The following is a 26,015-nucleotide window of genomic DNA, read 5'->3' as shown; positions in this document are numbered from 1 at the left end:
CTTCAGAATGCTTTATCATGTTTCTATTTAGTTTTATTCAATGTGTCGATCATGTTTAGATGATTCCCTTATCCTTAGGCTTAAAAGGAAATCATCGTGATTTCACATAAATGAAACCATGTAAAGGAAATCATTGTGATTTCATGTAAATGCTGTGTTCTCACAGAGGAGACTGCAGTATCCCAAGCCTGTTTTCTAAAGATATATTCCATAGAGTACTCCATCTCTGGTATTCTTTCTTCTGTTTTAATTAAAAATATATTTTGGGATCTGAAAACTCTGGTTGCTACAGTGTCCATGGTAAGGATTCTTCAAGCGAAAACAGAGAAGTAGGCCACAGGACACTTCACTCCAGTTGTGTCCTGCAGCTCAGCTGAGCAGCCTGTGTGAGCACTGTGGGGCATGCTTGTAGAGCTGGGATCTTAATAAGGAGCAGATAATACAAATTTTAAAAAGTGAATTGTCATGTAACGCTAGGATATTTTCCTGGATTCCCTAATTCATATCCAAGGTTAGTCACAGCAAGACCAGATTCAACAAGTCCTACTTGCTGAATATATAAGCATTCATTTGAGTTTGAGAGAGCCTTATCACTAAATCAACGAGCACAAGAGTTTTATTCCTCCCCATCCCCATTGAAAATCATCTGGGAGAATAACTTACAGGAATGATTTGGCCACAGACTCCAATAGGTTCATGTCTTGTGTAAGTGAAAAGGTTTCCATCTGGAAAATAAGAAAAGCATAACCCAATTCTATAGGCAAATACATTGGCACTCATGGAAAGATGGTTTAAGAAAGAAAAAAGAAACATAGAAAGAGCTTTTACAAAATGAAAGAATCATCCCTCCCCTACCCAAAGAGCAAATTGGAATGGTAGAAAACACAATGTAGAAAAAAAAGATGTAGGCAATAACATACTCAGAAAAGTAACTTAATCACTTAGCCTTATTTTCAAAGTTTATCGAAAAGGAAGCTATAGGATGTGGGTTATCTCTAGCTAAGAGAAGAACCATATTCAAATACATTCCCAGCAGCTCAAAGTTCTATTGGTAGTAGAATCTCTCCCTAAAAGGGTAACATGATTTTAAAATAGTAAAGTATCTCCCTATCAGTAACAAGACTGTCTATGGACTTGTTCTAAAATGTTACTGGTTTGTTGTGGGATTTTTTGCCTACGAAACAAAAAAGCAAACTCTAAAAAATGCTCAAAGTACAAGATATTTCTGTCCCTTCAAATTTTCCCAATTCACGGGCAAGGTTCATGGTCTTCCTGAGAGTTTTGTTCTCTGCGCTCAGTTCCATTCTAGTTCCCATGGAAGCTTCTTGGCTATCATAACAAAAACTCTCCTCTCAAGACCCATAGCTTTCAGTGGTTTTCCCATGATTTTGGAAGGTAAAATGAAACAACTAATAAAATTAAGCCCACTTTTCAGTACTACTATTGTCTTATTCTTTTAACTTCTAAGCTGGATGTGCAATTAGATTAAAAATGCACACCAGGTCCAGTCCTGGAGATACAGGCCTACATTTACAGAACTTAAATACTACCCTTAATGTTTCCCAAATGCTTCCTCAAGTGAAATGTTTTATGTCTAATCTGTAATATGCACATCCCACTAAATACTGCATATGTACACATTCACATACAGAGATTATTAACTCAGGCTATAAGCACAGTCTCACTTTACTTTAAACTACTTGAAACAAATCAGGAGTTTGTATAATTGGTCTGGTCTACCTCTACTGGGTCTTAACTGGCACAGTTGAACATAACAGACTTATAATGGAACATGAAAGAAGAATAAATAGTTATATTAGAGCAAGGATGGAAAAGTCACTATGGAAATAGAATTTACATCATTAATTGCAGAGGCCAGTGTTGAAAAGTTTTGGTCCTTTGAGGGACAATTTACTCAGATCAGTAATTTGAGCTATAAAGAATATTCTTGCTGGGTACCAGTGGCTCCTGTCTGTAATTCTAGCTCAGGCAGGGAAGTAGTGAGACTTATTATTTTTTTAATCACTAATTGACCACCTAAAAAGTGGACAGTAATGAATGCTCTTAATTGATAGTGTTCTAAACTACCGATAGTCTTGTCTTCTGTGTGATTACGCCCAACTTTAAAAGTAATTGGTTTAATCTTAATTTAACTTATGAATTCAGAAATGTGTTGGCTTAGAAAGGGGAAAATAATTTCAATGTATTTGGTTGACATCTTTAGAGAAGGTTCAATTGCTCAGATCTGTAACTGTCTCCAGCGCACGCAGCCCTGGTGGTGACCCACCCATCTCCTTACCGCTCGGTATGGTGGAGCCGTGGATTTTGTCGGCCCAGCCTGCACAGTAGCGTAGTGTCTTGATGCAGCCTCCTAAGTCCATCAGGTAGGCATTAGAAAATATTTTTCCTCCATTGATGGACTCCATTGTCTGAAAAACAAACCATTCCACAACTAAAATTTCACTGAAAAAAATTTTTAGAAGAAAAATATATAGTCAGTATTATGAACTAGCAGCATTATTCACCATAGCTAAGAGATGGAACCAACCCAGATGCCCCTCAGTAGATGAATGGATCAAGAAAATGTGATATATATATATAAATATATATATATATATATTCATATATATATGAATTCTATGCCTCAATCAGAAAGAAGGACATCTCGCCATTTGCTAGGAAATGGAAAGATTTGGAAAAAATTATATTAAGGGAACTAAGCCAGACCCAAGGAAACATAGGTCCTTATTTACAATCACTAGTACATGTCTAGGACAAGCAGAGAAGGTCAAAAGCTATGTACATATGACCATATAAGATGGTGTTAAGTGAAATGAACCCCAAGATAGAGACACAAGTGGTTTTATCTTTCTTGCTGTTGTTTTTAATGTATTTATAATATAACCATGTGATTTTTTTTGTTTCTTTTGCATGTTCTTCCCTCATGGTATAACCCCTGTTGTCACTGTATTTGACTCCAGTGTCCTACATCTTGTACATACATTTTTCTAATTTGGGGAGGGGAAGGGAAATAACAAAACACTGAAATAAGGTTACAGGATGACCCATTGTAACAATGAGATGTACAAGACACTATGTTGAAAACGAACCTTACAAGTTGGCCAGGGCAGGAGGGAGGGTGAGTTGGGAAATGGACTCATTACTCATGTAACTGTAACCCCTCTGTACAGTATCTTTACAAGAAAAAAAATACATACAAAAAATGGAAAGAAAAAAGGATTTGGAAATAGAAGGACTCTTCAATCACCTTGTCTTACTCTTCTTTTTAAAAGGAAGACCTAAAAAGAGTTGCACATTAAGCTGGTTTTGGACATAAAGCAACATACTAGTGGTGTGGTAGTAAGTAGCGTGGGGGCTAAAACCTGGTATTTCCTATCAGAATCTTGAGTATACCTAGCTCCCAACTGCTCCAGGTGTTTTGTGATGAGTTATTATTAGTCATTCTATCTGATGGTTTGATAACACTGTGTAACTTTTATATTGTACCTGGATACAAGTAATTTACTCATACAAATTTAACCTTTTTTAAAAATCTATACATTTTTTTCTAAAGATTTTTTAAACTATGTACTATTTCCCAAATTATTCTTTCAAGCTGTAAAGTTTAATATTTTCTGGTCTAGCAGTCCTTTTATAATGAATTTCTTCTTGTTTTGTTCTGTTTTTCTTAAGTTCTTTGGGATGTCATGTTCTTGGGGTAATCATTGGCAGGAATGTGCAAGTGATTAACTACTAAAGCTATTCCTCCTCTCTACTAAACTGTAAACTATCCTAAAATTTAAATAAACATGATTTTGTATGTCTGTGGTTTTTTTAACCGTAAGAAGACTTATGTTAACAGTTAGTTAATACTATACACTCCATAAATCAGATACATAAGAGAAGCTAAAATTTACCAGTCTTTCTTCCTTCTAAGACATGTTAGCCAAGTACAGTTTCATTGTAAAAGGCTTCTTGCTTTATTTTTTGCTGTAATTTGAATTACTCTGTATATCCCAGTAATAAATTATCCTTTAACTGCAATTGCTAATTTCTTCAAATAAAATAAGGGACTTCCCATTACTGCCACTTTAAAATTCTAAAAGTAATCATTTATTTTTCCAGAAATTGAACCTGGTATTAGTTTATGTTAAACTGGCTTTATTATAATGCCTGGCTCAAGAAGACAAGGAAGAAATGCTTTCCCCCACCCATGTTTTGTGCTTTTTATACAATTGATAACATTAATAAACACAACTGCTAGACATTAAAACATAATTTCTCTAAATAATAGGATTTCCTGTCTTTATTCTTTACCAATTTTACCCTTGAAAATGAAAAAAAAAACCCTTTTTGGTGAACATTGTGTGCATGTGTGCAGACACATTTTAGGGAAAGAAAAGATAACTATTCATTTAATATTTTGCTGAGTTAGACTACCAAATGCAAAATTCATTCTGGAGCAATGCTTTGGCCACTGTTAACAAAGTTGGTGGAATTTTCCACGATATACTTTTGAGGGTCAAGTTCATTGAGGAAACCCAGTATATCACCTGAGGAGGTCTGCATAGCCTCTGAACAAATGGACTTGACAATTCGAACGCTGAGTGTTTTTGAAAGGTCCCAGTTTGGATATCATCCAGTGTGGATCATACTCACTGCTAGCAGCAAACGGTCTCTTTCAATCAAGTCAGCCAGCTTGTAGAGCAGGCGTCCTCTCTCGGAAGCATCCATCGTACGCCATGGAGAACCGATCTGGAAAGCCTGTCTTGCGGCCTTCACTGCTTTGTCCACATCTGCCTGTAAGTCACAGGAAGTTCAATTCAATAGGCCCAACATATTGGATTTGTGTAATGTAACGGCATGATGGAATGATTCCTGATGAATAAATAATTTTTAAGAAAGATAAACTCGACACCTTTATCAATATTTGATTTTCTAGACTATGTTATTCTATCATACGTCAGTAAGACCCTTTGCTATACTTAACTACACATCTTCAGTCATTTAATTCTCAGAAATCTTATTAGACAAATATGCTCCCCCCATTTTGTTAGGGGTGTGTGAAGAGAGGGGGGAGGGACAATATTGGTTCGAGGTGAATAACCTAAAAGCTGTTGAACTGAGTTTTAAATGTAGGTCATCTATAGACCACTGTTTTTCCTCAATACCCTTTTCTTTTGGTTAGAAGAGTTATATACAAGGCTTAAGATCCCAAATAGCAAATACCTGCTGTGGGCTCTGGAGACTCTATCAGTCAGACACGTTCAGGAAGAGCTTACAGAAGAGTGAATTAGAACTTTACTATTGGAGAGGATTACAACCATGTACTAATTCATTTTATGCAGAGGAAAACAGGATCAAGAAGAACTAGATAGAATGGACTGATCCCTACAAGGGTCTGCCTGTGCTAAGCCCTCATTTCCCAAATAGTTGCAAAATCCTTTTTCAATTTCTAATTAGGTAAAGAGGGTTTTTTTTGTTTTTGTTTTTACTAATGATATTCAGCTTAAAACTACACTGATTCAAGAAAAGGCCCAATAATAGTAAGTCCACACTTATATTAATGAGTTGGAACTCAACTTATGCTTTCTTCTCTATTGTGTTTTTCTAAACCAGGTATGCACCTTTAGTTCTTCAGACTTGCCTTGACATTTCCCCTGTGTTATGGAGTTTTGTTTAGACTCACCTCCTAAGAATGTACCTATTACAAGTCTAACACTTCTTTTATAACTACTTCATGTGGGATTCCTTCCATTGAGTCAGGTGCAAACATCTTAAAAGCATGCATAATTCTAATCTTATATTTTTGTACGTAGGACTGTTATAGGAACTCTATCAATCGTGATGATATCACAGACCAGTAAGTGGTAACTTTGGGCATGGGGCATAATTTTCCTTTGCTAATTATGGTGGGAGGAAGGAAAGAATCCTAGTGGCTTGAAGTTGTTGAAAATGAAGCCTCTCTTTGAGAAGGGCAAGAACTTCAAATTTATATCCTTGTCCTTAGGTTATATTCCATTGGGAAGTCTCAACCTTACAAGTCCAAAAACTATAATGCAAATACATAAACTTTTTTTTTAATAACACAGACTCTCCTTGATTCCTAACAGAGTTAAATCCAGAGAAGCCAATAACAGATGGCAAATACACTGAAAGTGCATGTAACACACCTGAGTCTCCAAACACCAGACCTCAGCTGCTCTGTGCACAGAGCATCGCCATCTATGATACAGTTTTGAGAGTCTCATTTTAATGTATTGACTATAGTACACTGTGTGTTACCATATTGGTTGTCTGCAATTGTGATTGTGTGGTCAAATGGGAGCATTTCCCCGGCAACACAAAAGTACAATACAACATAGGGCTAACCTAGGAAAAGATCAAAATGTGAAACACAAAGTTGATATTGTACTGAATGTGTCTTGCTTTCACATTTGATTAAAGCTAAAATATTGTGAGTTGAAAGAAATGCAGTAAATCAGGGACCGTTGCTCTTTTTCACCAAATTGTTATGAACTGGTGCAAGAAGTATTTTCAGTAGTCTAAGCTGTTCTGATTTACTGCCAGTATTTACTGACTATATGCAAAGATTCTTTCACTATACTACATCATACATTGGTTTATATCACTGTCAAACTTTTGGAGGAACAATGAGTACTTGGAATAAAATAAAATGCTTTCATGTAAAATAGATATACAGTGCATTTGGAGGTTATTCTATTAATTATCCATATGTTTGTTTTGTACTTAAATATTATTTGGGGCTACATTTTTTTAACCTTTTCCAAATTAAATTCAAGACAGTACTATTTGCAGGGAGACAAAAAAGCAATGACCAAGAATTAGATTGCCAGCATGATTTGTGGATGCCATGGCTTATAAAACACATACAGCTCTTTGTTTAAACAGGTCTGTGTGACACAGATTTCATTTGAATTCTTCTGCCATTGGCCTTAGCCAAATACGGGCATGCTGGTCTCCCAAAGGGATGTGGAGAAACTGGCTCCAAGTCAAATAATTCTGCCATATGAAAAGCACATCCCTGGTGAATGCTGTTACAAATAAAGGTTTTCTTGTATCTATGTTTGAATCTTTCCTTTTCTCACAGGTTGCATTTAATCTTAGAGGAGTCGAACTGGGGTCATGATAGACTGTTTGGGAACAATCTACAATGCAGATTTGAATTCTGGTTACTCTTGCTCATTCATCCATTCAAAGATTTTATACCAATTCATCCTCTATCATTATTATGAGTTTGCTAACGTTGAAATGCTAACCTGAAAAGAGTGTCCCACAACGTTCAATCAAATGGCAAAAATACAGCCATTCCTCATCATTGAAGAGGCATTTATTTCAGGATCCCCTTGTAGATAACCTAACCTGATGAATGTTCAAGTCTTTTATATGAATTAACACAATATTTACATATAACGTACACATATCCTTCCACATGTTTAAATCATATCTAGATAACTTAGATTACCTAATACTATGCAAAAGCTAGGTAGATGCTGTAGTGTATTGCTTAGGAAATACTGGCCTAATCACTTAGTCTCCAGAAGTAATAGGATAACAGTTTTAATCCCTTGTTTGGACCTCAGATGCAGAACTTGTAGGTACAGAGGGCTTATTGTCTTCTAAGGTGAAATATGTTGTATGACGATTCATGATTACTTGAAGGTACAATTTCCTGGGCGCTGTCCCTGAGCTCTTCAACTCGAGGTGAGCACTTTACCATGTGACCTACAGTGCCTCTTCCATTTTTCCGATGGTTAATTGGAGATAAGAGTCTCACAGACTTTCCTGCCCAAGCTGGCTCCTGAGTAGCTACAATTACAGATGTGAGCCACCTCGGTCCCACTGAATTTGCTTAACTTTAAAATTGAGGTATGTTGCTTCACAGGGTTATGTTGAAGACTTCATAAGCTAATACTTGACACAAAAGTTTGATGTGGCAACAGGTCAAGCTCATTAGATGGAGGCAGATGATGGCCAAGAAAATGAACCAACATGAAAATCAATCAGGTAATTATTTTAACACCTCCAGTGCTCTTGCTTTCTACTAGTGTAGGCCTTTATTATTTAGATTATTTTTCAGGACAGTGACAGTGAGAATGAAGGCTATTGATATGGTGACACAAAATGCCTCCAACTGTCTTGCCTATTGCTACTAGGCTAATGTTCTTCACTTAGCTGTTTTTTTTATTTTTTAAATCCTATTTCACTTTTCCTTTCAATGTTTTCAATCACTCCCCTATATCCACAATCTCGAGGCCAAACTCCTTGTGCCTGGTCCAACATTTTTGTGTTCCACTTCATCCTGCCCAAGCTATATGTTCTTTCTGTTCTAGTTTACCCAGCTTTTGCACCTGTAATTCTGTTGCCAAGTGTGTCATTTGAACGGAGTCAGCTTCCTACACAGATGCAGTTCAAGTATCACCACTTATAAGAAACCTTGCTGGATGAATCCATCTGGATGAACCTAATAAGCCACACTTACTAAAATCAGTTCCTTATGGCTGCAAGTTGCTACTATACTTAAATATCATGGACCTTGTTTGCTAGGCAAGTAGATCTTACATATATGAAATATAATAGATAGTAGAACCAACATTCAATCCCACATCTACTTTTGAGTATAGATCTTATAGGTTTGCAAGGCTATCCCAAATATATTGCAATAAATATTCCTTACTTTCTGTGTTATAATGTATACTTATTCTAGCCTATAGTGGTCAGCTAACTAATTTATTAAATTTAATAATTATACTAGTTTAGTTATCTGTCTTATAAACCTATGTAATGCAAGTATGCATCTAATTTATTAATATTAACCTTTGATCAACTTCAACTACTTCCATTATATAACAAAATTTTTGTATTATTCAAAACTACTAGGCACATAAAGGGTTTTGGTTTTGGTTAGCATTGCCAAGGAAATAGGTTTTGAATTAACCAGAAACTACTTTGATACATTGGCTACCATTCTAGCACTGTGTCTATGACATTTAAAATGTTTCTATTTTAAAAGGTCCACAATCACAATCTGAAAACGTGAAAGCAGTTTAAATGTTTATGATATACAGTGCTACTTAGGCCTCGTTAAGGATGGACTGAACTCTTCAATCATTCCCAGATGGTACATTCCCAGATTAAACTCATTCATGGAATGAATGGAGAACATAGTTATCAGACCAGTTTTACTTTTATACCTGTCATAAGCACTTACTTTAATAGACATTTACTTTTATCTAACCAATTATTTGTTAGGTCATGCTGTAGTATTATAAAAGCATTTTCAGGATTAGCCAAAAGAGCCATCGAAGTGAAAAGAAAACAGTTCCCACCCACATTTGTACTTTGCTTTCCAATCTCCATTTGTTCTTGCCCCTCCCCCTTCTTTATGATACTATTGAAACATAAAGACTACAGGCCATTGTTAGCTCCATTCCACTCATCAATTAAATCACGACAACCTTTTGGCTCATTACCTCAAGAGTCAGTTTCAGCATATTAGGTTTACTGTGACTGTGTAATGTACTAGATTTGTACCATTCAGTAAGCAATGTTAGTTTACTAGACTTTTTTTTCCCTGTTGGAGCAACAACTTCTGATCAGCTATTCATCCAATTAACGAGCATTAGGACATGACTTGCAGCATTGCTAGGTGTTATGAAGAGTCCCCAATCTCTTCCTTGTACAAGAATAATGAGAATAATCACAGAACCAATCACTGGCAGTCATTTCTAAGACTTCTAAGTCTTCACACTTGCCTAACACTGTTTCAGCTGGAACCTTGGCATAAATATTTGTTCAGCAGAAAAGCCAGCTGTTCATCTAGGAAGCTAGGGCAAATCTAATGGTTCAAGGCTTTGTAGCTAAAGCATGAAGAATATTGTTTTCTTTTACTTGTCAATAATAAATAAATCGGCAGTTATTTTGTGTGTGTGTGAATGGCACTTATATCTGCACAGAAAAAGAATAGGCAGCCCTCAGGAGCTCATTCTGGCCACATCTAGTCCTTTATTTTGTTTATTTTTTAATTTCGTGCATGTACAACCTATTAATATTCAACAAAGATATTAGAAACATATACAGAAGAAAGGATGGATTCTTCAATCAATGGTGCTGGGAGAATTGATAATCACAAATTTTATGATTCATTACATACAAAACTCAACTCAAGTAGAAACCTGAATGAAAGGCCTAAAGGTATGAGACTATTCCTAGAAACTACAGGGAATGTTATTATGATAGGGGTATGGGCAATGATCTACTTCTACAAGACTCCTGCATTACAAAACAAAAAGAAAACAACAAAATAAATAAATGTTTTTATGCAAAACTCAGAGATTGCAGAGCAAATAAGAGAAAGCCTGTAGAAGAAAAGAATTGCAGGCTGGGAAGGTGGCTCAGTAGTAGAGTGCTTGCCTTGCATGCATGAGGCCCTGGGTTCGATTCCTCAGCACCACAGAAGCAAAAAAGAAAAAAAAACCAGAAGTGGCGCTGTGGCTCAGGTGGTAGAGCGCTAGCCTTGAGCTGAAGAGCTGAGGGACAGTGGCCAGACCCAGAGTTCAGGCCCCATGACCAGACCAAAAAAAAAAAAAAAAAGAATTGCATACTATTTATATGACCATAAATTAATATCCAGAATACATAGCAAATTAAACATCAACAAATAGTCCAAACAAAAACAAGTTATTGAGGGTGTGAGAGGGAGGTATATCCCCGTGGTCCCTACTACTTGGGAAGTGGAGATAGAAATATTATGGTCTATGGCGGGGCTTTATCAAAGCTTCAGAGCCTATCTGAAAACAAGCAAACACACAAACTGACTTTGTTCCATTGGTATATGGAAGTCCCTGAGTTCAGTTCCTAGAGTGGAAATAAAAATAAGGGGAGGAGGCAATGGTATGAGTGGATCTATCAATATCAATTGGCATTAGAAGATTTTGTCCAATATCACTAGCAATCAGAGAAGTACAAATAAAAATTATATTTTACTGATATTACCTGGCCATAAGCCAAGTGGTTATGATGAGACTTAACACTGGTAGGTATGTGCATGAAAACTGAAACCCTAATACACTTTTGGTGGCAATGTAAATTAGTCATTACAGAGAACAGTATGAGGCTTCCCCAAAGGCTAAAAATAAGACCACTGTAGATGAGAGACAGAGACAATGTTTCAGGAGGATGCAGGAAAGAACAGCTCTGTGAGGGCAGATCTGAGAAGACTTGGAAGTAGTTTGAAAACAGCTAATGACTGGGGCTTGAGGCTCCCTGTATCCAGTATTTCTGAAGATCTTCATGTATTGTGTTCAGTGGTCCAAGTAAGTGGTTGTTTTTTTTCTCTTCTATTTCCTTATATTATATAAAGAGGAATTCAAAGAGAACGAGTACAAAACAAGTGTGGGACCTCTGAACTCTAACTGCAGATGGTGACTTGGACCCGTTCCTGACGCCCACGTTGGATCCTCACAGGGGCAAGGACAAGCTAGCAATATTTGGGGTGGGACGCTGGGCGGGATGAAGTTGGAATTGTTTGGTGGATGAGGTGGCCTGGGACTGAAGCCATTAAAGAAAGAGTTGAGTAATAGTACAAAGGACCTTTGTGTGAGGACTATTCCCCTGAGTCACTGAGAACCCGCGTGGAGAATTGATGCATGGCTGAATTCTCCAGTAGACCCAGAAAGTAAAATCTGAAAGTGAGTGAGTGACACGTGACAGTTAGGTTCTGTTTGTAACTTTTTATTTTGTTGACTCCCGTGTTTAAAATGTACTTTTGCTTTTTAATGACCCAGGTTCCATGTGCTGATAATACTGCAATCTTAATGAACCTGTGGCCTTCTAAACACCTGAAAAACTCCCCAAGTTTATGGCTGTCTGGGAATAGGCCTGTCTGGCTCAGTCTGTGCTTTGAGCTTTGTGATCTCAGAGATACAGACTGAGGTAATGAAGGAATAGAACTGGGCAGGGAAGTGGACTGAAGTCTACTGTACACAAATAGTACCGTTTGTTTGTTTGTTTGTTTTATTTTGCTGAGTTCATCTCCCAGTAATCTTTTCCATACAGTAAAAAAATCTTTTTAGCATTGCATTTAGCATATGCATTACAGAGATGTATTGCTAGTAACCTCTCAGCAGCTAAAGAACAGAAAAATCATGTGAAATTAGACACATTTTGGCAGACAGTTCCACTCCAAGTTCAGAAGCCCTGCGTTCTTAATAATAACTCAGGTTATTTATTGTCATCCTGTCTTACTTTTACAATAATCACAAGGAAAATCAGAAACCCTGCTCATCACAGGCTCTGTCTGTTTGAATGCTAATTTCATGATTTCTTTGCAATGTCAATTTGAGTAACTTATCCAATTTTTCTATTCTAACATTTTAATATCACTTTAAACTGCAGCTAAAAATAGGATCTTCTTTATATGATTCCCTTAAGTACTAAATCAAAACATCACTGAGAATAAAAGAAATTTGGATTTTGTTTTTGTTGTGATTATTAATAACTACATAATCAGATATTCAATTTCAGTCATTTTAAAGGCATCGATTAATGTTAATTTAATGACTCTAAAATAAATAACTTGGCATGACATTGTTTCTAATAGTTCTATATTAATTTTATTTTTATCTAGCAACTTAGAAAGGATAATTTTATATAAATTATTTCTCAACTTTTTAAAGATATGATCGGTTTGGTCCTAGGTTGTCTGTTGATAAGCACAGATAATATTTCAAAGGAAAAATAATCAGGAAAAATAATCTCAGCACGATAACCAAATCCCCAGAGTGTAGATCATGATTATCTCAGAACGATAACCAAATCCCCAGAGTGTAGATCATGATTATCTCAGAAGATAATCAAATCCCCAGAGTGTAGATCATGATTATCTCAGAAGATAACCAAATCCCCAGAATATAGATCATGATTATCTCAGAAGATAACCAAATCCCCAGAGTATAGGTCATGATTATTACATGACTGCTGAGTGTGGTATACCAAAGATGACAAATACAATCTTCCCAGCGATCCTGTTTATCTGTGTTTTCATCAGCTTCTAGTGGGGTATAGGAGCTTAGAATAGCAAGAATGGTGAGAGTGGTTTAGAATGGCGAGAAACAAAGAATAGAAACAGTGTTCTGATACTCACCTTATCTCCTTCTGCGACCTGGCAGATCTCCTCCTCCGTGGCAGGATTGAGGACAGGGAATTTCTTGCCACTCACTGAGTCATGCCATTCATTGTTGATGAAGATCTGTTGGTCAAAAGGAGATAAAAGTTGCACTCAAAGATGTGTGCATAAAATTTCGGAAAATATTATGAACTTAAACTTGGAGAATTGCCACAACAAGCCTCCATACTGCATACCCCTAGCTCTCTCAAAATATGTGGCTGTTTCTGGCATTTTACACATAAACACACACATCCATCATACAGAGGATACTGTGGTGCTATAAGTAATTCTATTGTAGCAAACAGGCAAGCAATGAAGCTTTCTCCACCCTATTTTATAGTAAATCACAACTATCGCAGTATACTCATTTGCAGAAACTATAACCCTGATAGCTATCACAGTGGAATTTTTAATAACTAGGTAATTTGCATTTAGCATAGCAACCAACTTAAACTTTAGGGAAGTCATGCCTTAGTACATTTTTCCTCAGGGCTAAGCTATTAATAAGTTATCCTTAAATACCAACAAAGAGAGGAGTTTTCTGAATAAAGATTCAAGCTTCAAACCCAGTGAATAAGTCGACCTTCCTTGAAAATTGTATGTATCAATTTAAAATTATTCAAAATTAAGTGAGCTATTTCATATTTTCACAAGCCTAACAAAAGTTGAAATATATAACATCCTCTACTTACTTATGGATACTTATATATTTAAATAACCAGGAAAATTTAAATAAGTAATAAAGGGATAAAGAGAGAAGCTGTTCTAGCATTTAACAGAGACAGAACATGGCTTTAGCCCATCATAAAAATGAGTAATTCTTAATTTAGTTTTGTGAAATATTTTTCTCTAGTACAAAGAATGACTATCAAAGCTCATTAATTAATGAAATGCAAATTCAAGACTACAACATTGGAAACTCATACTTTAAAAAATGATCTCCTGATGATCTTTTTAAACCTTCCTGTGCCATGGTAATGCACACAGAACAAACATCTTTATTTCTGCTTCCTCCCCTCCCCAGGTTCTTCAACTACATGCCTCTTTTCTCATAGGTTTCGCTAAGCAATCTAGGAGCTAATCTCATCTGAAGGTAAATTAGTTATGGGATACTCTTGTTTCCAGGAGAATGAAATTCCTATTTCTTATAAAACAATAATAAATAATAACTAAATGAAAAGTATGCCATTGGCTACTGGAAGCAAACTATACAGACTCCCATTATTGCTCCCTGTTTCTTACCATGTAGTATTTGTCTTACCAAGGGATTTCTCAGCCATAGAAACACTTGAAGCTCTATGTTCTCTTTAAGCTCCCTCATCAAATGCTCCCTTCTTTGTCTCTATGTCTGTCTGCCTTTTTCTGTCTCCCTCTCTCTCTCTTCTCTCTCTTCTCTCTTCTCTCTCTCTCTCTCTCTCTCTCTCTCTCTCTCTCTCTCTCTCACACACACACACACACACACACACACACAAACACTTCCTTTATCTGTTAATGACACTTGCAATACTTATCTCCTTGTATGGATCTCTCTTTGCTCCTTATCACTAACCCCACAAATATCTCTCTCTGTTCTCCTCACCTCCTCCCTTTGGCTAATTGAAATTCAATTTTTTTCCTGTTGGTGGAATCTTCCTCAACCAAGCAGGTTTAGATTTTTTTTAATCTTCAATTCTCCTAGACCACTTTGTAATTCCTTTTTGTCTAGCTGCTTAGGATTGTACTTGAGATGTTTCATTACCTGGCCGCTGCTTGGTATTTCAGTGTGTGGTCCTTAGTTTATTCGTTGTTTGGGGCTCGTTCTACTGCGTCAAACACCAGTCCGCTTTCTTCCCTGTACTTTTATTCATAGTATTCCTTATATTGGAATTTCACTATTTTCTTCTTATAGTTCAACCTCTCTCTCTATATATATATATTACTTCTTCATATGATTTCAACAGTTGTTCCAACAGGATATAATTTATTTTTCCAAAGTAAGATGCTTACATTCTGCTAAGAAATTTCATATGATATTCTGCTTTATGTTAAACATAGGTATCCACATAGCTACCCATGAGATTGCAAACAAACAGGAACAACAAAAACAATATAAAAGGCCTAAATGCATTATTGTACCTGCCCTGTGTTTTGAAGTCAGTCTGTTTTCCCCTGCCCTCTGAACTCCAAAGGTTATCTTACTTCTTCAGACTTTCTATATCTTATATTTGGAAGCATAACTCTCATCATTTGAGAGATAAAGTGGTTTTTTTAAAGCCCATTTAAAAGCAAATAAAACCAAACTGCTGAACTGATTTTGTGTTACTGGGCGTATAGTGAGACATTTCAGCTTCTGTATGGTTTTTCATGTCTGTAGACATGTAATTATCTGTGATGTCACGTTCACAATAATATGGCCTGACTACATTACAGTTTATTTTACTTTATGTGGTAGCTCTTTTGGTGAATTTATCCTTATAATATGCATGCATTATTTTGTTTTATTATCACAATCATGCTCATGAAGTTCTCCCTTTAGATTCAAGTTAGGGAATGATTCATAAATGAAGATTAACCTAAAGTGATAACATGATTTATCTGGTAGACTTCAGAAGTCAGTTACTGGCCACTGTCCCAAATCATTCAGAATAATGTGAAATCAGCTTTCAATTTTATCTATGCTTCTATTTAACATAGTCCTAAATGGTCACTTTGGTCTAATCAGAAAAGTTTTTGTCAAGTAATGAGCAACTAGTTGTAGCATCATCTGGAGAAAGTAAAAGAAGAGTGTGTTTCTATCAAGACTGGCCGGTTAGGACTAAAAGTTACAGAATCCAATAGCAAAAGCAACGTTTTACTCAATACATTGCGCCATGAGACTCACACAAGAGACCTATGTGGACTGGAAGAACAAGTAAGAATCAGGGAAAGAAGAGAAACCACTAGCAAGAGAACATACCCATCTCGGTATCTTCAGCCTGGTGAAGAAATCAGCTGTAAAAATAAGGGTTCCTGTGGAAAGGAACCTGAAATGAAGTCAGTTTGTGTTGGGTATTGAAACCCAGAGTGAGAAATGTAAGCCACATCCGAGATCAAATGGATGTGTTAGCAGAACTGATTAAAGTCCCTCAAACCGATTTGAAGTGGAGCCATCAGTGTCTAGATTATAGTACAGAGGCTACTTTCATGAGTTCAGAGCACAGTCCCATGGCTTCTGAGTATGTAGCAGTGCATGCTGCAAGGTAGGACTCTGAAATCTGTAGGTTCTACATTCAGTGCATTCCCCCACAACCAGACGTCAACACAGCACAGATAATAAGATGAGGGAGGTAGCCTGAAGGGCCAGGCTTGCAACATCCTTTTCTTCCTCTTTGCTATGGAGAATTTATTAGTAGGAACGACCTCAATTATCTTTTTTTTTCTTTTTTTTTTACTGTGTTAATGTTCTCAGATTTACATTTGGTATTTGCCTTCTAGCTACCTGCATGACCAAATGTATTTGAACCATCACCCTTCCTGTAATTATAATAACTGGTTATATGGAAAAGCTTAGGCCAGTGAATGTTTATTAGAGTAATTATTACATCTATTTTAGGCCTACTGAAATGCTCTATCATAGCAACAGTGATTGTATTTTCCATTCAGGCATTTGGGGCCTTGTTGGGTGAAGTGGCAAGCCCTTGACCCCTGCCAGCTCAAGCCGGAGTTATCTTTGCAGGGTTGGTTCATGCGCGGCCAGCTGCTCTAGCCTTTTGCACGGGAGGGAAGCCAGTACTTTGCTAGTGGCAGAGAGATTGTTACAGATCACATTTTCAGGACCTCAAACATCTCTTTTATGATTTTCCAAGTGAGAGGAAGGGTGATGACAGTCCCTGGGTACAGATTTCCCACCCCCCAAAGCCAAGATCACAGCCAGGGGAGTTGGTGGCTGGTGATGGACACAGGTAGGGAGAGATGTGTGTTGAAAATGTGTAGATCCTTTTCAGCCCGAGAAACCTAGCAATGGGCCAGAGACCAGGGGGAACGAGAGAGAAAGAGATGAAAGAGAGGGACGAGTAGACAATAAGAGGGATCTAACATCAGTCAGATGGCTGTTAAACATGGAACAGAAGCAAAGTTCACTCCCTGGCAGCTTCTTCTAACTCAAACCCCGAGGCAACAAAACAAAAATGCTGAGACTCAAAGTAGAAAAATGCGAAAGGAAATGAAAGCGGAAATAACAGATGGGGGGAAAATACTTAACTGCAGTCACAGGAATCTAAGTGAAATGAGAAGGTGACTCAAACGGAAGAGAAGAAGTTAATTCTCTCCATTTTTGCTTGATAATAATAGTCTGACTTTAGTAATAGGAATATGTGACTATGCTTTGCTGTTGTTTAAAAGCTCCTTCAGTCTTGTCACTTTAGACAGGGATAAAGAAAGACAGTACTGCATTTACTGAAGTCACGCTATCACTCTGTTGTAGAGAGATTCTGGACCACACATACTCTGTGTCATAAAGCGTTTTGCCTATGGACACACTAGAAGGTTCTATATATACTTAAAGTTGAGCAGTATTTCAGGGAATGCCTGGAGCCACTAGTTATGCTGATACTATAGATACTAAGGCTTTTCCCCATAGATAGTTAAGTGTATATATGTATATATGTATGACAAATTTTAATTTAGAAATTAGGCAAAGGAAGAAATTTAGAGGTCCCATGGTTTCCCTTATTTTCAATAACTAGTATATGTCTAAGACAAACAGAATCTGTCAGACAAGTTGATATTAGGCGAAATGAACCCCAAGATAAGGATTCAAATTTTTTCTTCTTTCTTGCAATTGTTTCCAACATATTTATAAGATGATTTCTTTGTTGTTTTGTATGTACCTCCCCCAGGGTATAAGCCCTGCTTTCACTATATTTGATGTCAGTATAACTTGTGGAGGAGATGGGGAAAAACCAGTCATTTAAGGATACAGGTGGACCTGTTGCAACAATGAGAAGTACAAGTTGTCATGTCCAAAACGAGCTTTACAACGTCGGTGCGGGGGGGGGAGGAGAAGGATTGGGATTGGGGAGGAGGGGGGAGGCTGGGAAGGGATGTGAAGGGTAAACCAAAGGAGGAGGCTGCAATGCTTGGTAAGAAATGTACGCATTATCCTGCCCATGTAATTGTAACCCTCTGTACAGTATGTTCACAAATAAAATAAAATAAAATTTTAAAAAAAGAAATGTACCCATTACCTTGCCCTTGTAATTGTAACCCCTCTGAATGATATTTTCACAGTAATAATAATAATAACTAAGAACAATTAAAGCACTACCTTGTAATAACAGTTACATGAATGTCATCTATCTCTTGAAATACCTCACTTCATTTTCAACTGTCTACTTAAGGGAATCCCTTTCTAGCCTTGTTGTTGTTATTGTTGTTGTTTTGTTGGTGGTGGTGGGGCTTGAATTCAGAGCCTGGGCACTTTGTCCTGTGCTTTTCTGCTCAAGGTTAATGCTCTAACAGTTTGAGCTGCTGCTCCACTTCTGGTTTTCTGGTGGGTCATTGGAGATAGGGTTTCACAGACTCTCCTGACTGGGCTGGCTTTGACCTGCGATCCTCACATCTCAGCCTCCTCGGTAGGTAAGGTTACAGGTGTGAGCCACCAATGCACTTTTACATTTCTTTTGTACCAGGAAGATTGCCAGCATCATGACTCTCGCACTTTGTGACCACGTTTAAGTAAAACAAGGGCTACTTGTCCACGGTGACCAGCGATCTGGTGTCCCAGGTGGCAGAAGTGACTAACGATAGAGAATACAGAACGGACTCCTGACAAAGAGGTGAGTCACTTCCCAGGTGGGACAGCATAACATGATGCAGGATCTTATCATACTCCAACCACGAGCAGGTGATTGAAACGTTATGAATCTTTTATTTTTAGTATTTTCTTATATCAGTTAACCCCAGATAAATGAAACTGTGGAAACCAAACCTGGGCCTCAGGGAGTCTACTGTATTTATTTAAAGGATTTTGTTGGTTAAATTTTGATTCATTGTTGAAGTTTTTTGGGTCTGGGTTGCTACTTAAGTCTGGAAAATGTCTTGTACATCTCCTCAACCCAATCTCATCATGAGACTCCAAACTGTCTCCACATATCACCACCTTAAACCAGATAACCTCTGTGGAAGACAAGGAAGGACATGTCCTAAGTTCACCAATGCCTGCATTCTCATAAGCTTTCTTCCTTGCTGATTTGTGTTGTCATCTTACGTATTACCTGGGCCATGTTAGAGGCCTGACCTCTAGCTTGGGTTGTGCTTCCAGTGAGTTTGCCACACTTTTCTATTCTTTTCTTTCTTTTTTAAAAAAAAAATCAGTTATGGGAGTTGAACTCAGGGTCTGGGCGCTGTCTCTGAGCAATTTTGTTCAAAGCTAGTACTCTACCACAGTGAGCCACAGCTTCACTTCTGGTTTTCTCATGGTTAATTGGAGATAAAGAGTCTCACAGACTTTCCTGCCCAGGCTGGCTTTGAACCATGATCCTCAGATCTTAGCTTCCTGAGTAGCTAGGATTACAGGTGTGAGACACCTGTAATCTTGTCATGGGAAGTGTTTTTCACCTAGTCTTTTCATTGAGGAAAAGAGTGAGAGATTTAATAAATGAACTCCATGTTTAAAGAGTCAGGCAAACACTTCTAATATGGGGAATACTTATGGAGTATGACTAGAAAACTCTTGAAGTATACATTGTATTTATTTTGACATTTCTGCTGATTAAGCTTTTGTGAGTAAGATTAAGTATTATTGTTTTAAGGAGTTAAGGAAAAGCACTATTATCTAGAAAGTATCAGATATGAAATGACAAGGTTCAGAATCTAGTTCACAGAGATTTCATAGCTAAAATGCTGAGTAATCTCTACTAAGTCAAGCATGCTCTCTGAGTTCAGATTCCTGAGCTTTGAACAGTGACAAGTAGTATAAATATCAACTCATCTAACACTAAGAACTGAATCACATCAGAAGTGTAGGCACCATCTTATCAAAGAAAGCTGAAGAATGGACCACATATTTGAGTGCAAAGTATTTCCCACAAACTACCACAAATGTCCTAGTGAGTTAATTTTCAAGGCAGTTGCGTTTCAAGGCTGTTGTGAATATTCCCAGTTCCAGATGGGGAACCTCAAACTTAAGGAGATCAGAAGTTGTTGGCTAAGCTCCTATTGTTAAAATAGTACAAAAGATGGAAATTGAATCGAGTAGTATTTTGTTAAACTCTTACACCTTGCAGACACTCGATTATTTTTTCATATCTACCTCCAAGCCACAAACAAAAATCTTGCTTCAGTCAGAAGTGAAAGAGTATTACTCAAAGGAAATCACTACTACAGCGCAATCACCACTGCCCTGAACACAAGTCTTATCTTGTCTCAAGGACTCATGCTTCCTTGAAAATAGGCCCCATCCAGGGGCTGGGAAGGTGGCTCAGTGGTAGAGTGCTTGCCTTGCATGCTTGAGGCCCTGGGTTCGATTCCTCAGCACCACATAAGCAAACAGAAAAAAGCCGGAAGTGGCGCTGTGGCTCAAGTGGTAGAGCGCTAGCCTTGAGCTGAAGAGCTGAGGGACAGCGCACAGGCCCAGAGTTCAGGCCCCACGACCGGACCCAAAAAAAAAAAAAAAAATAGGCCCCATCCAACAGTGTGGTCCCAGAGTACATCTCTAGTCTCACCTGACATGTTCTAGCCTTTACTCATTTGGTTTCAGTCATATCACACTTGTGACAGTTCTTTGAACGTACCAAGTTCCTATCAAAGAGACTTGAAAATGTGCTGTTACCTCTACATCTTTGTTCTTTCCTGGCTACCTGAGTACCTCATTCTCCACAAGCATCAGGCTTACTCCAGACATTCCTTACTAATAGGATTTCTCTCTGACACCCACATCCAAAGTAAGAGTCTTTGCACTTTTGATTTCAGTGTTTTTTTTTACACACCATTTCTTAAAAAAAACTTATTTTATTGTAAAGATGCTGCACAGAGGGGTTACTGTTACATGAGGAATTATTCTCTTACTTCCTTGTCTTCTGCCCCCACACATTCTCTAAGAAAATAGCCTTCACACAGGGTTATATTTAGTTATATTTTTCTTTTATCACTCCCTTCTCTCTTCCCTCCTCCTCCCTTCCTCCCTCCCTTCTTCCTTCCTTCCTTCCTTCCTTCCTTCCTTCCTTCCTTCCTTCCTTCCTTCCTTCCTTCCTTCCTCTCTATTTTGTCAGTACTGAAGGCTGAACCTTGAGCTTGCTGGGCAGGTGGACTACCATTAGTGCCATACCCCCAGTCCATTCCCCCTTTTCATTCAATCATCCTTACACCTTTTTTCCCCCTCTAAATCGGTGGTAAACTTACTTTGTTGGCCTGTCACTGGGCCATGAAGTCCCAATACAGTGGCATTAATCTAAGTTTATGAGAGTTCACCCTGCTTGCATTCAAAGGCTAACTATGTGTGTCACTTTAGGCAAGTTACTTAGCCATTCTCTTCCTGAGAATATCCTTATCTGTAACCTCCTTAGCAGTTAACATGAGAGACTCTCTGGCAGAATACACCTTGTAAAGTTTATCTATCCTTTCCTGTGTGCATATGTGCGCATGAAATACCATTAGCTGATCAAATCTTTCTCTGCATCAACAAACCAGTTTCTACTGTTTCATAATCTCAGTTTAATAACCACGTTAAACATTTTGTTTTCTTAAAGTCCTTTTTTTGTTTCTTAAAGTTGTGTAAGAAGAGAATGGAAAACAAAGTTACCAAATCCTTTAAGAGAAAATTGTTGATTCCTGGAATCTTGGTTAAACCCTGGGAATCTGGTTCCAGTGTGGTCTTTGTCAGATGGGACATAACCGTGAAAGGGAGAGGGACAAAACACTTGAAGAAGGAAATAAGATTGGAGGAACACTTACGGGAAACAGATTTAGGAAAGGCCAGTAGAAGACACCTCTGGAAAAACTGGAAAGGACCCAGAAAACCAAATAGCTTGAGGGCAGTTTACGCTAGTCAGCCACTCCCCAGGTGAACTCAAGCGCTTTATAGACATTCGATTCATTAAATACTTCCACTCACCTTAAAAAATTGGGTACCTTGATAACCCTCATTTTATTTAAAAAGAAAACAACTCCTATACCTATCAAAGAAGTGCTTCATGGAAAGATTCAATACCAAGGATGAGTTGGCAAATATGGGAATTGAAGGGGAATGAGAATGTGGATTTAGGATTTTATTTATTTTGTCTGTGTGTGGGTGGGCATGTGCGTGTGTGCGTGAGCATGCGTGTGCGTGTGTGTACATGCACAGTTCCAGAGCCTGAGCTCAAGGCCTGGTGCTGTTCCTGAGCTCTTTTGCTCAAAGTTAGCAGTCTATCATGTTAGTCATAGCTCCACTTCTAGCTTTTTGGTCATTAGCTAGAGATAAGTGTCTCACAGACACTTGCCTACCCAGCTGTCTTGGAGTCACAATCCTTAGATCTCAGCTTCCTCAGTAGCTAGGATTACAGGTGTGAGTCACTGATGCCTAGCTTTATATCAGTTTAGAAACCAGTTTTGAAGTTCTAATTTATTTCATCTACCTCAAGAAAAGAATAATCTTCCTTTAGAAGAAAGTAAGGCATAAAAGAAGCTAAGCATCACAGAGGTTTTTGTTTGTTTGTTCTGTCAAGCTGAAGAGTATGTAGCGCTACTACTTTAGCTGTATTTTTATTGTTGTTGTTCAATTCTGCTTGTCTGTTCTCTCTTCCTTGCCCCAATAACCAATATATTGTAGCAACCAAAAAGAAGGGTATGAAAATGATTAAGAAAAGCTAATACAGATGTTTATAGGCTGGTTTACAACCAATTCCTTAAATATTATGAATTTTTTCTTTTCTTGGTTTGCAAACAAAAGCTTAGTTAATAGCCACCATTTTTCCAACTCCTTTTGCAAGTGCAATTTTTTAGTGGTACATGATAAAAAAGAAATACAAAGGCATTTGTAAAAACTCACCGACTTAGATTTAAATAACATACATAACTGGTAAATTCCCAAGTACGACAAGATTGTCATCTATAGGTAAAACAATAAAATTCCACTAGAACAGATAGGATTTATATAGAAGATGCATGTGCCAATCAAAATCCACTGAATTGAACTGTTGATTTTTATCCAGAAAGGTGCTCATGCAGAGAGAAAATACCTGTACTTCAAATCTTCCCCCTTTTTTAAACACTTAGATTAGTCACTTTTTGCTACAGATGGTCTTGTGCAATGACTGAAGTAAACAGACTTCAGCCTCAAAACACAACTTTCTGTCTTATGGAATCCATAGCTCTTCAGTTGTACAGTAGATTTTATGGAACATCTCCTTTGTCTCGTGCTATTATTTATAGGTTTAAAGGGTAATTCACTGAAAAGACTATTTCATTGTACAGCTTCCTTAAAATGCATTACAAGGATGACTTTGCAAAATTCTACAAAACGAAATTTAATAAAGGGTGAAGGGGCACTGAAACTACCAGAATGTTTTCCCAGGTAGAACCACAGGAAAATGTACTTCTTGTTGTAATCATCAATAATTCTTATCTTCCTGAGATATGTGTATTTAAGTATACCTACTTTGAAATAAAATTTCAGTAAATGACAAACTTGGAATAAGAAAGTGTGGAGACTGGGCTCCTGGGATATTTTTGACATTGTCAAAAGAAAATTGTTTGAGACTAGGTCTCTCTGTACTTTTCATGTTCCCATTCACAGTACAATTAATTGGCAAGGAATTTTTTCACTAGTAAAACTTGAAGAAGTAATACCAATACACGTGTCATGGCTGCATTTCAACTATGATATAAGTACAACTTTATATCTGCTGGCATTGTCCTGAGGAAAAGAGCCAAAGAGCTGAGCACTTACTGTGCTTCAAAATGTGACGGGCATTAGGATTTCAAAACCAACCACAATTACATGTAATGAAATAAATCTCACATACTGGAGACTTACATTTTATCATGAGTTTTAATGGTCTTGGTTTTTCACTGGTTAGTTCCAAAAGCAAAATAACTCTCCCTTGAGTTAAACTCCTTCAGTTTATTACTTTACTTTCTGTATGCACACCGTAAAGCTAATTTTGAATAGTTTGAATTAGATTGCTTTTTATTTGACTTCTTTGTTTTGGAGTGCCGGGATGCATGAGGAAAGCAGACACATAATTGAAATAAGAGTTACTCGCAACTCCAGCAGACTCTATTTGCTGTTTCTCCCTAGTGCAGAGTCTGAAGTTTGGCACTGTCTCTTGTTCTTGTTGCTCTAAATATTTATCAGTTAACAATTACACATTCACTCCAATGGCAACAAACTGACTGGAAAACGAAGCGTGCTTTCTTTCTGCAAATATGCAAAATAATACAAGTTCATTTGAAGTTTTTTTTGAAAGTCTTCATTCCATTCTCAGCCTTAAGTCCTCTGATTCTGTCATTTTTATTAAATATATTGAAAAGTATGCTCCGTTTCTCTGTTTATGGCAACCAATATATCCCACTTGCTTGGCTGTTTTAATAAGTTCTTCTAATGCCTTTCTGCTGACTTATCAGACGTGCAGGCTGCACTGAAGTTAACAGAACTGTTTTGCAAAGTCCGCTGACTTCCAGTGTAAGAACCTTTCACACACAACAGACTTACTATCACTTGCAGAAATCTGAAGAAATGAATGTATGACAAGTTGGTGGGATTTTAAATTCCCAATTTGAATAGGTCACTAGACCTGTAGTTTATAAGCCTTTTTTTTTTCCATTTACAAAGGGCTCTTTACAGAGTTTGGCTAAACTGACCTTTTTTATGCTTTAACAAGAGATGGACTTTTTACAAACCCAAGGCAAAGCAGCTTGTACAAAGTTATACTAACCTTAGTGTATTCATACTTCACGTTGTCCAGTGGAGCAGGTATGTCTGGTTTTGCTGCGGACATTTCTGCGTCGGTTCCTGGAATACAGGTGACAGGCTCAGCAATTGGTTTCTGATAGAGCACTTGGCTTTATTTGCTCCTTTTTATCTGCACGGGCTAAGGTTTATTTGCATATCGGGAGATGATTGGATGAACAGACTCGGGCAGACCCGAAAAGGACACTACTTAGTTGTAACACCTAGGGCAGAAAGCCTTTGCCTTTAAACTTAAATCCTTAAGAAGCCGAAAGCATTGAAGTTGCATCTGGAGACCACTGCACTATTTACAGATGAATTAATTGACGAAGCCGAAGGCTGTGATCAGGGAGAGGGGCGCAGCTGTTCTGGCCACTAAAGCCAGTTATTATTATGATTTAGTTTTAGCTTTCCATGCTTTTTTAAAATTTATTTTTTAATGCTACTTTGTAACATTCTGTTCTCTGGCAGACTTGGAATCAGAAGATTTCAGAATTAGCTTGTAAAAGGGCACTGGTGCTCACTAGGAACCACAATGGAGAGGAACCTAGCGTCTCAGCAAAATGGATCTATTTCCCAGAAAGTTAGTGTGAGGGTTGGGAAAGAGAGACCCTCTATCTAGACCTGACCCTCAAAGCGGTTTAAACACAAAATAAAACATCAGCTCAGAGTCTTCAGTGCTGAGTAAGGTGGCTGGTGTGATTTCAGAAACTCTCAATCGTTTTGATTTTTTTGTGCTATAAAAGAAAAGAAACTCGGGGCTGTTAGGAAACTGATTACACAACCGTACACAGCCACCATAGCGATTAACATGGCGGTGTCATCTGGGAAAATTCCTGTGAAATGAAAGTAACTTCTGGTTTGGGGAGGTCATCTGTATTTGCCAATCACAATGGTAGAAAGAAGGAATTAGACCAGCGTTCCCCAATCACTTAAATG

At 37.6% G+C, this 26,015-nt stretch overlaps 1 protein-coding gene across 1 annotated transcript in view; it reads right to left on the bottom strand.

Moving 5' to 3' along the window:
* The window catches only part of Aldh1a1 (aldehyde dehydrogenase 1 family, member A1), a 45,977-nt gene extending 20,802 nt beyond the window's left edge, over positions 1-25,175 (bottom strand). The window contains exons 1-5 of the mRNA XM_013018461.1: positions 25,063-25,175; positions 13,166-13,270; positions 4,660-4,800; positions 2,300-2,429; positions 664-725 (exon numbers count right to left, since the gene is read on the bottom strand). Of these exons, the coding sequence (XP_012873915.1) occupies positions 664-725; positions 2,300-2,429; positions 4,660-4,800; positions 13,166-13,270; positions 25,063-25,125 (501 nt within the window). The 5' untranslated portion in view covers positions 25,126-25,175. The remainder of the gene's footprint in view (positions 1-663; positions 726-2,299; positions 2,430-4,659; positions 4,801-13,165; positions 13,271-25,062) is intronic.
* Between the last annotated feature and the right edge of the window lie 840 nt (positions 25,176-26,015).

The sequence above is a fragment of the Dipodomys ordii genome, unplaced genomic scaffold (assembly GCF_000151885.1).
Source record: "Dipodomys ordii isolate 6190 unplaced genomic scaffold, Dord_2.0 Scaffold40, whole genome shotgun sequence".
Classification (NCBI taxonomy): Eukaryota; Metazoa; Chordata; class Mammalia; order Rodentia; family Heteromyidae; genus Dipodomys; species Dipodomys ordii.
This window is presented reverse-complemented; position numbering and strand designations above follow the sequence as displayed.